This window comes from Vipera ursinii, assembly GCF_947247035.1.
Source record: "Vipera ursinii genome assembly, chromosome: 1".
Classification (NCBI taxonomy): Eukaryota; Metazoa; Chordata; class Lepidosauria; order Squamata; family Viperidae; genus Vipera; species Vipera ursinii.
The window spans coordinates 333,842,690-333,857,406 of record NC_139512.1 but is presented as its reverse complement, the minus strand read 5'-3'; the positions used below and the strand labels follow the sequence as shown (position 1 = coordinate 333,857,406).

General features: G+C 40.2%; 1 protein-coding gene across 1 annotated transcript in view; it reads left to right on the top strand.

Annotated features, from left to right (window-relative positions):
- The first annotated feature begins 615 nt into the window (after positions 1-615).
- The window catches only part of SCARA5 (scavenger receptor class A member 5), a 123,139-nt gene continuing 109,037 nt past the window's right edge, over positions 616-14,717 (top strand). Inside the window, exons 1-2 of the mRNA XM_083360715.1 lie at positions 616-772; positions 13,496-13,608. Of these exons, the coding sequence (XP_083216841.1) occupies positions 13,497-13,608 (112 nt within the window). The 5' untranslated portion in view covers positions 616-772; position 13,496. The remainder of the gene's footprint in view (positions 773-13,495; positions 13,609-14,717) is intronic.

Here is a 14,717-nt window from a genome sequence, read left to right as displayed (position 1 = left end):
TGTGGGAAGCAAATACATGTTCTGATTATTTTCTGTCTCTTTGCTAAATTCTATATAAAAGATAGATAGCATTTTTCATTCCTTCCTCTGTCCTTTTGTTTTAATCAGCAAAATCCATTACAAAGAGACTGTGTGTTCTGTTTCTAGGTTTTGTTGGCACTGGCTGCATTCTTAGATAAGCCAATGGCTCCTCGGAAGCTTTCAGATTGCAAACAAGGATCTGTAGCTAACTTTTGAAAATAAAAAGCAATTCTAGCTGCCTTTCTTAGTTTGGCCACCAGAGAGTGCATATTTCCGCACGAGTTGCAGCCACAAACGTTCCACCTTCCCAAAAACTTTTTAAAACTCCAAACAACTGGAACTTTTTGCAAAGCACAACAATATTTGAGCCTTTGGACCTGCATCTGATTCAGCAGTGCATATTTTTGCTCCGCTTCCCATTCCTGTTGTCTCTCCATGTGTGGTGAGTGTCCTAGTCACCAGCATTGCTGGAGATGCTAAGTGCTGGATTTTGAGAACATCTGAAGTCCTTTGTCACAAAGGGTGGGGAGGTTTGCAGACAACTCAACAGCACCTCCCCTTCACCTCCAGTTGACTATGGAAGGGGCTGTTATATATGCCTAGCTGGCTTTTTCCCTTTCTTCTGAGTTTGGAAGAACCTGACAAGAAGAAACACTTTGTTTTTCTTTCTTCTCCTTCACCATGTCATGTGGCAGGAAATAAGAGGAACTGAGGAGTCAAGTGCCTAAGCTGCCCAGCAATCCTTCTTAAGGTGAGTAGCATATCTAAGATCTTACCTCTTGTTATTGAATGGACTGAAGAAGTAGTGAGATTGTGGTGTGGTTGGGGAGGCAGAAGAATGTTTTGTTAGCGTCTTTTCCCTCTTGTGCATAATCATGCTACAAAGATGTTCTGGGCCTGCTAATATCATTTTTTTTGTCTTATCCTCATGAGTTGGACCTTGACCTTGAGTTCATTCCAATTGCTGAATGAGATGAGCGTAAGCCATCTTAACCCTTTTATCCTGAAGCCATCCCCCAAACACCCCAGAATTATATAAAATTTGCTTGGCTTTTTTCACTGTTACAAAATCAGGTGATTTTGTGGTGATTAAAAATAGAGACAGTGAAAGTGCAATACAAGTAGGCGGTACAATCGCAAAAAATCATGCCAATGTACTTTTCTTTCAGTTGAAGAAGCAATATGAGCCTTTCAGATCAGCTGTGGAGAAAAACCCTTAGTCACTTATTTCCAGCATAGCTCTGGATTACCTTTTTCTCTCTTAGCTATTCTTCCCTATCTGTGAATTGGAAATAATGGGCACCTAACTTCATATGTACAGGGCTGACGTGGGAAGAAAGAGGGCATTTTACATTATTATAGTGTTTCCTCTACCAAGGTGCACTGTCTAACCCTGGAGAATGGTGAATTAAAAAGAAGAAGAAAAAAACATTCTGCATCTTGAAATGCAATGCAAAAAACAACAACAAAACCCTATGGAATTTAAATATAGCCCAATATAAATCAAGTAAACATCACTGCTTAGCTACAACAACATCAATCCATCTGTAGAAATCTCCAATGGGGTAGAAATAGGGCTGTAAGGAAGATGAAATAAAAGTGTCTGATTGTGATGGAGATGCCGACAACTGGAACTGGAGACCAGCGGAGAGGGAAAAGATGAGATATGAAAGGGACTGTAGGTCTAAGAACATATTTGGAAGGTGTTTAAGTATTAGTATTACTTTTTTAAAAAAATAAATAAATTAAACTCTACCAAGCAATTTGTTAGAGAATCTGGATTCCATGACAAGAGGCCCAGAAGGATATGACTATGTTCACAGCAATTCTGATATTTTAGTTAGAATGTACAGTAAATATTAAATAATTAGACTTTCAATAATTTATGTTGGTTTTGAATTATTTCTGACATCCACCTATGATATCTGGTACCACATTTTCTGGTATGGACTAAAATGGAAAAACCTCTTTCTGGATCAAATCAGCCAGGAGAATCTTCACTTATGTTACAAAATGGTTTACTTTAATAATAATTTGTTAAATACACCATAAAGGCTTAGTATTATTTATTTGATTTCATTTATATAGCTGCCATCTCACTTAAGTGACTTTAGGCAGCTAACAGTACTATACAATAAATAAAATAAATCCATAAAATACACAATAGAAAAATAGAAAATAAAAATAAAACACACACCAGCTGGTCATGTAGTAATCTAGCCTATCATCCACACAACCAGGAGATGGGTTTTAATCCACTTTCAGGGCCCAAGGTTTGGCAGTAATCCAAGTTTTCAAAACCTTATGAAAGCCAACAAGGATGGGGCCAATCTACTTCTCAGGGGATGATGTTTCAAAGGACAGTTGCCGTGCCAAAAAGGTGGGATCTTCTGGGCCCACCAGCTGGCACTCCCTAGCCCAGCGGTAGGCAACCTTGGCTCTTTTATGACTCGTGGACTTCAACTTCCAAGTCCACGAGTCATAAAAGAGCCAAGGTTGCCTACCCCTGCCCTAGCCATTGCTACCCACAGCATACTCTTTATGCCAGATTGGGTTGGATGGGTAGAAAGATTTATTCTCCAAAGCACCTGAAGGCAGGACAAGAAGCAACGGATGGAAACTAGTCAAGGAGAGAAGCAACCTAGAACTAAGGAGAAACTTCCTGACAGTTAGAACAATTAACCAGTGGAACAACCTGCCTCCAGAAGTGGTGAATGCTCCAACAGTGGAGGTTTTTAAGAAGATACTGGACAGCCATTTGCCTGAAATGGTATAAGGTTTCCTGCCTGAGCAGGGGGTTGGACTAGATGACCTCCAAGGTCCCTTCCAACTTTATATTATTATTATTATTATTATTATTATTATTATTATTATTATTATTATTATTATTATTATTATTTATTTGTTTGTCTGTTATTCAATTTTTATAGCTGGCCATTTCACATACTTGACTCTGGGTGGCTTACAATTAAAATACAAACAGTACCCCCCCAAAATATAAAAAATATAAAATGCAAATAATACAAGCATTAAAAACAAACATTTGAAGGAATAAAATATAATCACTGGGAGAGCATAGCCATTCAATAGCAGCAGAGCTATTTTATGGGTTCTATATTGTTCTCTGATCCTTAAACCAGATGGCAGAGCCAGGACTTCAAGATCTTCCAAAAGGCCATCAAGTGTTAGGCTGAGTGCCAATGTTAGACGGTGTTTGTATGTAACACTAGATCACACTATGTTTTACAAACTAAAACAATTGGCCTCATAAATATGTTAAACAAAAAATAACTGACATTGGCTGACTATCCACATAATGTTTAATCATAGTGCAGTGTTTTTAGCTATGGCTTAGTGTACGATGGTTACTCAGCTAACATTGAACTAAACCAAGGGTCTCAAAACTTAATAACTTTAAGACTTGTGGGCTTCAACTCTCTGAATCCCTCAGCCAGTCCTCAATTGATGACTGGAGTTGGTCATCTAAGCGATGCAGCCATTAAGTGAGTCCTACCCAGTGGTGGGATTCAGATATGTGAACAACCAGTTCTCTGTGTGGATGCTGCTTCTGGAAGTTCATCCTGGGCCTGGGCAACAAAAAATTAGCTACTGGTTCTGCCGAAGTGGTGCAAACTGGCTGAATCCCACTACTGGTCCTACCTAATTACAGAAACTCTTTTAATTTAATATTTAATTTAATATTTGCATTTGTATACCGCCCTTTCCCTGAGGACTCAGGGCGGTTTACAGGGAATTAAAATCGAAACATACAAAAGTTAAAACCAATTTAAAAAGCATTAAATTCACCCTGTAGATTAAAACCCCAATTAAAATTTTCTCCTCAGCCTGGGCCCGAGAGCTCAAAGAGCCAGGTCTTCAGGCCCCGGCGGAATGATCGGAGGTCGGGAGCAGTCCTCAGCTCTACCGGCAGCTGGTTCCAGAGGGCAGGCGCTCCCACTGAGAAGGCCCTATCCCTGGGTGTCACCCGCCGGCAATCTCTCACCGGCGGAACCCTGAGCAGACCCTCCCTGTGGGAGCGCACTGGGCGAAGGGCGTTTGATGCCGGCAGCAGGTGTTCCCTCAAATAACCCGGACCCAGGCCATGTAGTTTTGCTGTAGTTGTGAAGCAAATCACCATAAGCGAATACGGTTTCTCCCATTGACTTTGCTTTGTTGGACACCCTCTGGGAGAGATCACAAATGGTGATCAAATGACCTAGGGTGCTGCAATCGTCGTAAATACATGCCAGTTGCCAAGAGCCAGAATTTTGATCATGTGACCATAGAGACACTGGAACAGTCATAAGTGTGAGGACTGGTCATAACTCACTTTTTTCAGCATCATCATACATTTGCAAGGTTGTTAAACCAATAGTCATACGTCAAGGACTATCTGTATACTGTATTTAAATAAGCTTGATGTTCCTTTTACCATAGTGGCAAGTTATATATGGAACTAACTTCTATGGAGACAAGCCATTAGCCACCCAGGTTCAGGGCTATCTGCTAATAGAAGCTCTCCACTATCTGAGGCACAGCCGGTATTCTCACAGCCGGTATTCTCCTTTAATTTGGGATGAAATGGCCAGGTTAACAAGAAAAACATTACACCTCCTAGATTTAAGCTACCTCATTGTATTGCAGATGAAAGAAATGGTGGCATATAAAGTCTTGACTGATGTTTCGAGTAAGTCATCAAATCCTGTTTCTAAAGGCAAATCTTCGCACTACATGTCTATGGAGTTTCTCAGTCACCCAGTCTCATCCAAGAAACAAAATGTCTTCAAGGAAAAACAGTCCAGTTGCCTTTTAAAAAAGCACCTTTGGGATTTTGCACTACATGCAATTTTAAGATCACCGTAAAGCACATAATTGGCATGAGATGGCATTAAAGCACCTTCAACTTCTTCAGTGAAAGGGGCAGATCTTCCATTATCAGGCAAGTGGTGTGGACATATAGTCTGTGCTGCATAAAACTTCTGAAGTAATCTGGATAAACACATTTACACATCCATCAGGCAAAGCATAATACTGTAAGTGCCACAGAAATCTTCCAGTGATTTGTAATTCAAAGTGTGGTTTTTGCAATGTTCTCTTCCCCTTGATCAAAGTGACAGGCTTCCCCCCACCCACCCTTCTAGCTGTTTTTCTCTGGGTGCATTTGCAAGCACAATTAATTTGGTTCCTGAAGGAATCACTTTTCTAGACTTGCCTAGTATGCTGAAGCACAAATTAAATTAAAATAAATTAACCAAAGAGCCTCACAATTACCACCCAGGGCTAGGCACGGGTTTTCCATAATTGGGACAGCAAAGGAAAAGAATCCAAACCTCTCCTCCCACCCCATTTTTAAAAACAAGAAGTAAAGTGGCAGCAGACTAAACAGAAGCAGCTGAGACTGGGTAAGGATAAATTATCGTTGTTAAGCCAATATTTATTTATTTATTTATTATTTAAACTTATATACCGCCCTTTTCCCGTAGGACCCAGGGCGGTTCACAAGCTGATTAAAACAACATAAAAATACAAAAGTTAATAACAAATTAAAATAAATTAAATTATCCTTAATTAAAATCTAAAACCCTTAACTCTAATTAAAAAACTCAATTACAATAGGTTAAAAATTAACTCAGTCCTGGCCAGAAAGCTCAAAGAGCCAGGTCTTGAGGTCCTGGCGGAACAAACAAAAATCTGGGGCAGTCCTGAGCTCTACAGGTAACTGGTTCCAAAGGGCAGGCATGCCCACAGAGAAGGCCCTCCCCCTGGGTGTTGCCCTCCGGCAATCCTTTGCCAGCGGCACCCTGAGAAGGCCCTCCCTGTGGAAGCACACAGGACAAAGGGAACTTGATGCCGGCAGCAGGTGTTCCCTCAGATATCCCGGACCCAAGCCATTTAGGGCTTTATAGGTCATCACCAGCATCTTGAATCTCACCCGGAGGGCAACCGGAAGCCAATGCAGCTCGCGGAGCAGAGGTGTTACATGGGAGTATTGGGGAACCCCCATCACAACTCGTGCGACTGCATTCTGCACCAGTTGAAGCCTCCGAGTGGTCCTCAAGGGCAGCCCCATGTAGTTACAGTAGTCTAACCGGGAGGTCACGAGCGCATGAGTGACTGTGCGCAAGGCATCTCAGTCCAGATAGGGCAGCAATTGGTGCACCAGGCGAACCTGGGCAAAAGCCCCCCTGGTCACGGCTCCTATATGATCTTCAAAACTGAGCCATGAATCCAGGAGGACACCCAAGTTGCGAGCCCTATCGACGGGGGGGGGGGGGTAACACCTCACCCCCCATTATTAAAGGTGGAATAGAATGATTCACTCGAGATGCCTGTACGCACAGCCACTCAGTCTTGGCAGGATTGAATGGAGATGAGCACCATCCCCTAAAGTTGGCAATGATTAACAGTAAAATCCACAGGGACTCTTTTACCTTTTTTAATTAATAGGTTAAACTCTGAAAGAGAGGTTGGATGATGCTGTGGAAGCTGGAGCCTTGCCTGCCTACTACTTTAGGGTTGGATACATGAATAAATGTAGTCAACCATGACTTAATCAACAAGTTATAGTTAACAATATTTGAGTGGCAGAATATGTGAATTCAGTGATAAGATTAGATCTCCTCATGAAAGCTTCTGTTCAACTGTAATAGCCAATAAGTGTTGGCAAATTCATGAATGGAAATAGATGTGACTGGGCAGAGTTGGCATCCTCTGGGTCCCACCAATTAAAAAGTGTGGGCCCTAGGAAGTGGGCCTTCTCTGTTGCAGCCCCTGCCCTTTGGAAAGATGTCTTCCCGGAGAATCCTTCTTTGTACTGATTGCACATGACATGGTTTGAAATTCTTTTACATTGTTTTATATTGTGCTGGAATACGGCAGCCTGTTAAATAAATATTTTATTTATTTATTTATTAAATTTTTATATAACAATAAACAGTAAATAACATTTTTTTTAAAAAAAAGTGATTTAATTCACTGGCTACCAGCATATATCAAGTGAAAATAAGTGTGAAGAAGTATTTTCTTTTGACAATTTTGAGCTTATGGCAATGGAAGCACCATCAGCACAAATTTAGATAAGAAAATTTATCAATCACCAAGAAAAGCTTTTATAATTCAAATCCTATCAGTCCTAGAAAAAGATTTGTGTCCCTGAAAAGAAGGTAAAGTATTTTGTCAGTCCATTTTTACCTCTCCATACATCAATCAAATTTAAAGTATCAGTCAATTCAAAAAACGTTTGGGGCAGTTTTCCTTGTGTTTCTTTAATTTCTTTGTCAGCTGATCTGTCCAGTTGTGGGGTTACTACCCCAATGTAATCTCCAATTACACACCAATACTGAAAGGAATAAGCAAGTAGATGTTCGGGCAAATATTTAAAAAAACATAGCTTTTTCTTCTTGTGGGGTGTATAATTCCACAACAATTCAGTTTGCACTATTATATATCTGCATTGATCATCAGCAAACAACAAATTTGGATGTAATTGGGGTTTTATATATAAGATTACTCCATTAATTTTCTTCTTAGAATTAACAGAAATAAATTCCAGAGCTAAAGTCTTGTTTATTAAATACTTTTTGTCAGTCTCTTTAATATGGGTTTTTTTTGCAGACATGTTATACCATGATTAAAGTTTTCAAATAGTGAAATAACTTTTTTCTCTTTTGTGGGGAATTCACCCCATTAACATTCCATGTCAAAATCTTGCCATCTATTGGCTATGAAGAGGACGTTCCAGGCACTCCAGCTATGGCTCTCAGCTCCACAACCTGTCCTTGATCAGCATCAGACCTCTTTTTATCTTTTTGTATAAGAACAAATCTTAGGTTGAGGGCACGTCAGCCCTCTGAAATATTCATCTCACTTGCTTCTTACTTGAGGGAAGTTCAGATGGATCTCTTTTGTGATCAGTATAACAAGAACAGATAGAGAAATGTGTGAATGATTTGACTGAATGAACACTGTGCTATGATAAACACACTCTGTAACCCTTGGCTCTTATTTTTGCCTATTTTAGTCTGTGATGGAAATTGGGTCTGTGAGGACCCAGATTGTTGGGGGCAATAAGCTGACTTTGTAATAATGCCGCTTGGGGGGGACGAAAGCCCTAATAAGCAGGCATATACATAGAATGAAGGCTATTGCTAAGCACATTGGTTTGTGCTTAAATTGTAAGCCGCCCTGAGTCTTCGGAGAAGGGCAGGATATAAATGGGATTAAAATAAAAATAAAAATAAAATTGCTTTAGGAAAAAGAGAGAAAAATGTTTTTGGGGAGGGGTGTCTCCAAGGTGTTCTAAAGATAAGTACCGTGGAAACTATAGAAATACACATCTTTAAAAGAGTTTTATACTGAACCTCAAAATGCATGGCCAGCGACTGTTAGGATATTAAATTAATTAAAATTGGGATATATAAAGCGAGTTTTGAATACTGTCTGGGTATTCAGTACATTTTTTCCCTAATTATTTCAGATGTCACAAGAGGAAAAAAAATGGATTTCCTCTCAGAGAAGGGGTTGGACTTGATGCCCTTATAAAATTATCTAGGGCTGTATGATCCTATTCTAATTTTTTTATAGAGCCTTTGCTAAGAGACCCTACTTAAAATACTATACAATGGATGGATTTGTCTGTGGGAGGTCCTCTCCTATAGAATAGTATGCCCCCCACCCCCGAGAAAGAATAGTCCCAACTTTTATGGCTTTCTGGAAGGGGATAAAAAAACCCTGGTTATTCTGGGTGGCATTAATTAATTTATTCCTTCATCTGATTTTAAGGCTGCTCACTTATCAGTGACTCTGAACACCTTACAGCCAGGCTGGGAAAAACATATCAGAAATGTTGCGGTGCTAGCAAATGCTGCATAATTCTAACTCAAAGGCAGCTGATAGTAGAGGCATTGGTACCAGCATGTTGTTAGAATTGAACTATTTATTGCTAGTGTATTATATCTATTATTAATATTGGACTACTGCCTGGAATTCATCTGGACTGTGGCAAAAGATAAATCTCAAATAATTAGAAGTTCCATGTACTTAAAATGGGGAGGTGAAAGGAATAGATATCAGTCTAATCTAAAGAAAATCTACTCTAAAGAAAAGAAGAAACAAGAGTGACATGATAGCAGTATTCCAGTATTCGAAGAGGAAGTCAAATTATTCACCAAAGCATCAGAGGGCAGGACAAGAAACAATGGTTGGAAACTGACCAAAGAGAGAAGCAACCTGGAATTAAGGAGAAACTTCCTGACAGTGAGGACAATTAACCATTGGAACAGCTTGCCTCCAGAAATTGAGGGCGCTCCATCACTGGAGGTTTTTAAGAAGAGACTGGACAGTCACTTGTCTGAGATGGCATAGGCTCTCCCGCTTGAGCAGGGGGGCTGGACTAGAAGACCTCCAAGATCCCATCCAGTTCTATTCTATTCTATTCTATTCTATTCTATTCTATTCTATTCTATTCTATTCTATTCTATTCTATTCTATTCTATTCTATTCTATTCTATTCTATTCTATTCTATTCTATTGATCCAGAGAGGACCAGTTTAACTCTACCTTAAGCCACAGAAACTAACTGGATGATAACATATGTAGCAACTGCGAGAGGGATTTTGGTGTCTTAGTGGACAATCACTTAAATATAAGCCAGTAGTGTGTTGCAGCTCTCAAAACATCAATGCTGTCTTAGGCTGCATTAACAGAGGGATAGAATCAAGATCATGCAATGTGTAAGTACCACTTTATAATGCCTTGGTAAGACCACACTTGGAATGTTGTACCCAGTTTTGGTCTTTAGGATGTAAAAAGATGTTGAGACTATAGAAAGAGTGCAGAGAAGAGCAACAAAGATAATTAGGGGACTGGAGGCTAAAACGTATAAGGAACGGCTGCTGGAATTGGGTATGTCTAGTTTAATGAAGAGAAGGACGAGGGGTGACATGATAGCAGTCTCCCAATATCTCAGAGGCTGCCACAAAGAGGAGGGAGTCAAGCTATTCTCCAAAGCACCTGAATGCAGGACAAGAAGCAAGAATGGAAAATAATCAAGGAGAGAACTGACCTAGAACTAAGGATAAATTTTCTGACAATTAGAACAATTAATCAGTGGAACGGCTTGCCTCCAGGGTTTAGGATAAGATAACCTCTTTGAGCTGATCTCAGACCTATCCAGCTGGTTTGATCTGAGCTGTTCTGTGCTCAACATCTTCCACTCTCTAAACATTTCATCAGAGTTTAAGCTCAGCTTAGCTGAGTTAACCACCCAGTCAGCCAGTATGCATTGATAAAGCCCTTTAGAGAAGGCTGTTTGGGGTTGACTATATGAAGAAGATTTCATTTGTGCTGTTTTGTTATCTGTGGCACATAGTTTGCCCTTCCAGTTTAGCAAAATATAACACAGAAACAATTTTGATCCAACTGTTTATAAATAAGCTGCAAAGCAAGGTTGCTTTTTTTTAGTTTTGGTAGTAAATTGAATTTGAATTTGATCAGTAGAAGCCTTCTTAGGGATTTCTCCAATCTTGTGCATTCTAGATATGTTAGAATTCAAGTCCCATGATTCTCAGCCAGAATGGTAATAATGGAACTTCTAATAGAGATGAAGTCAGGAAGGTTTATGTGAGATTTTGAAAAATGAGCAGAGTTAAATATTGATTTGAACAGACTATCAATTCAGATGTCTTGTAGCAATGCCTCCTATAATAGGATGATGGGAGCAATCTGATAACTGAGATTATATTATAACTAACTTAAAAAATGAAAGACCATTAATCAAAGAAAGAGATGGAGGAAGGGGGGATGATAAGGATGAAGGTATTAATTACATTTTTTTTCTCTAGTCAAGCGCATGGGGGAAAGGAAAGTCTGCTTATTTAATAGATTTATGCAGGAATTTGATCAGGAAAGGAGACACAGTGGTCTTTCATTCTGCAGGAAATCTTACAGGGTTGTGGGAACTAGTGGAAACAGGAGTCTGACTATCAACGCTGCAAACTTTTATCTTATACTGAGCTTTTATACATGTATAAATAAAAAAATCATTGAAAGACTCATGAATCCTGCATTACTTCTTGAGAGAACTGGACTGTAGGAGATGACCAGGCTGATCCCAAGGGAGGGGCCAAACACGTCATCATTCTCAAGTCTTTTCATGCCCACAAGAGATCTAAGTCCAGCCGACCTTGAATTCCATTGACTCTTATCTACCACCTGGATTTCCTGATTTCCTTGGTGCTTAACATGAACTCTGAGAAGCACCAGAACCCTTAAAAAGTTTACTGTTGAAAATAAGGTGTATGTCAGGTCCTCAAAGAAATGTATCACTATTCTATCTAACCTATACATGCTTCTATAACCATTTTGGAGGCGCCTGCCATTCTGTTGGGAGGGGGGATTTCATTACGCGGATATACAATATGCTTTGCTTTGCCCATGCCACACTCTTCCCCCAGGGGAAGGAATGCGGCCGAATACCATCACCCTTATCTGGAAGATGGTTTGCGCTTGGAGCCAGAGGGAAATGAAACCAAGAGAGACCTTGAAGAGCTCACCATAGGAGCCAGTTACCAAAACAATATACCACCTGTAGATTGGCCGAGATTCAAATGGACAGTGGGACCCTGGGGGGGGGAGGAGTAACGAATATTCCTTTTGATATACTGCTTACGCGGGCTATTTCCTCAGACCTCGCTTTGCTTCTTTGCTATCACCTAATAAAAGTTCCTTTCGAGACAATGCCTGTTTCAAGAGTTCTGCTTTATTGGGAGACCTAGTTGAGGCAGGTCCTTACTTGTATCACATACTGGTTTTTTGTATGCATAGATAAAGCATTAGCAGAACAGGACAGACTGGGAAAGCACAGATAAACTGAAGCTGTAGGATATGTTGTGTGTAGAGGGGCCCAGAGTTTTCCTAATCTATCAGTTTTGCTTTGGAAATAAGGCTGGGTGTTTCAAACCTGAAAATCCAGCAAGCATTTTAGATGAACACCAGAGGCCTCCCTATTCAGCTGCTGATGCTCCTACTCGTGTCCTTTCCGTCATACATTGGCCTTTATCCTTTTCTCTTTTTACTAGATTTTCACTCTGTATAAACTGTAGAATACAGAGACCTTATCTATTTTGTCGTGTACAGATAGTCCTCGACTTATGACCACAATTGAGCCCAAAATTTCTGTTACTAAGGGAGACAGTTGTTAAGTGAATTTTGCTCCATTTAATGACCTTTCTTGCCACAGTCGTTAAGTGAATCACTGCTGTTATTAAGTTGGCAACATGGTTGTTAAGTGAATCTGGCTTCCCCATTGACTTTGCTTGTCAGAAGGTCACAAAAGGTGATCACATGACCATGGGACACTGCAACCGTCATAAATGTAAATCAGTTTCCAAGCATCTGAATTCTGATCAAGTGACCATGGAGATGCTGCAATGGTCGTAAGTGTGAAAAATAGTCATAGGTCACTTTTTCAGTGCCTTGTAACTTCAAATGGTCACTAAATGAACTGTTGCAAGTCGAGGACTACCTGTAGTTCTGTATGGTTTGATAATAGTTATACATCAGTCAATCAGTCATGCAGTAGTATACTATCTGTGCCAAATGTCCATCATCACTGATTATGGATCTTCTTTGGGATTCCAAAACGTTTTTATGCTCCAGAGCAGCTGCAAATATTCACTGATCTTCTGATCCCAAGTGGGGGATCCAGATGAAATCCAGCAGCCTCCACAGAAGTAAACGTCATTAAATTGAAAGTTATAAGACATACAAGCACAGGAATAGTCCAGCTGTATCACATGAAAAGTCATCTTAGTCCAACATGTTGATACTCATTGTGGCCAGATACTGTATTTTTGAGGTACTTTCAAGCAGCAGATGGATACACATAGCAAGTGATATTTGGAAGAATGCTACTCCATTCTGCCTAAGGGTTACACAGAGACTTTAAAACAGTCCTTCTCCAAGGAACTTATACAATCCCCTGTTAAATTGCCCATGTTTGTGATCATCATCTCTTATCCCACCATATCTTTTGACAGCGAATCCCTTGAGTTAATGACTTGCTATATCTGTTCTAAATCTCCTTTTTGAGAGGAGAAATAATTCTCCCTATGTACTTTATCATGCCTTGTATAACTTTATACCTCTCAACCATATCCTGTACTCCCCTTGTTAGATTTTTTTCCTAAATAAGAGTCCTAATGTTCTAGTCTGTGCTTGTATAAAAAGTATTAGAACACTTTCAGATTGGATTTTGGTTGCCCTCTTCATGCTTCTTTATGTCTGTTACTTCCTGCCATTCCCCCCAACATTTGGCAAGTAAGTTGGAGTGAATGTTGAAGTCTGAATTGACAAATCTTTGAAATTCTTCAGTGACATCTCAGAATGTTCAGTGCATGCGTGCAAAATATATAATCTAAACATCAATCAATCTTCACCAGTTTCCTCAATGAATTCTTCTGTGTGCTTTGCACAGGATGGAGAACAAAGCCATGTATCTGCACACTTTGGGTGAAAGAGAGAATGGATCCATCCTGGAAGAGCCGTTTGATGGAAAGAACCTTTCAAAGCTGAATCTCTGTGATGACGGTAAGTCCCAGGGAGCAGCTCTGAGATTCAAATAGCATTTCACCAAGAATCAAAGGAGCATGATGATGTGTAGCCCAGGAGTGCTAATTTATGCAAATTCTCATATCAACATTCTTGAATTGCGCCCCTTGAATCAATTCTTGATTAAAGATTAAGAATCCACACTTTGTCAAATTTCCAGCACTGTGCTCAGCTCAGAAAAATATTCTTCAACATGCAAAGTGTATTTGGAGAGATAAATCACATTTTAAAATGCATTTTGTGACAGACCGGAAACATAGGACAGAAGAGTGGCTTCATAAACTCAACACACTAAGTCAGACATGTCAAACACAAGGCCCGGGGGCCGGATCTGGCCCGCGAAATGGTTTCATGTGGCCCCCAAAGCCATCCTGGAAAAAGTAAGGGAATGACCCCCACTGCCTTGGCCCAGAGACCCTCCTTCTGCCAGAGACCCTCAGATCTGTCCCACTCCTACCCAGGCCCCCATAGGCACCCTTGATGCGAATGATGTAGAGCGGGCCATGCCCACCCAGTAGGCCATACGCACTCTAGCCACGCCCACCCAGTAGGCCACGCCTACCCTGGCCATACCCACCCGGCCCCTTGAGGGCAACCTCAATGCTGATGCGGCCCTCAATGAAATCGAGTTTGACACCCCTGCACTAAGTGTAACTTCATAGAGGACTATTTTGGAGTAGCAGTGAAAGTGGCAGATGAATGCACATCTGAGCACTAAATTGAGCACCAGTCTTCCCACGTAACTGCTGAGGCACATGGCGCCTAGTCCAGCATAAGTGGAAGATGCTGGGTCACTGTGAGTCAGACAAAAGTTCAATATTTTCTTCTTCCATACCAAGTCTGAATTTTGATTCACTAAAATTAATTATTTTGGCACTGAGGCGAGGTATTTTTATTCAGCCAAGCATTTTTATACTTATATTGTTTCGGTTAGTTTGCAGTTTTCGTTGCTTGCAGCCTCTTGTTTCTATATTTGTTTCTGATTTTATAATACGGTATATATGAATTTTGATACTGGGGTATACTATTTCTAAATGTCAGTAAATAAACATTAAGAAATGCCAGGGGCTGAACATAAGGTATTTAGC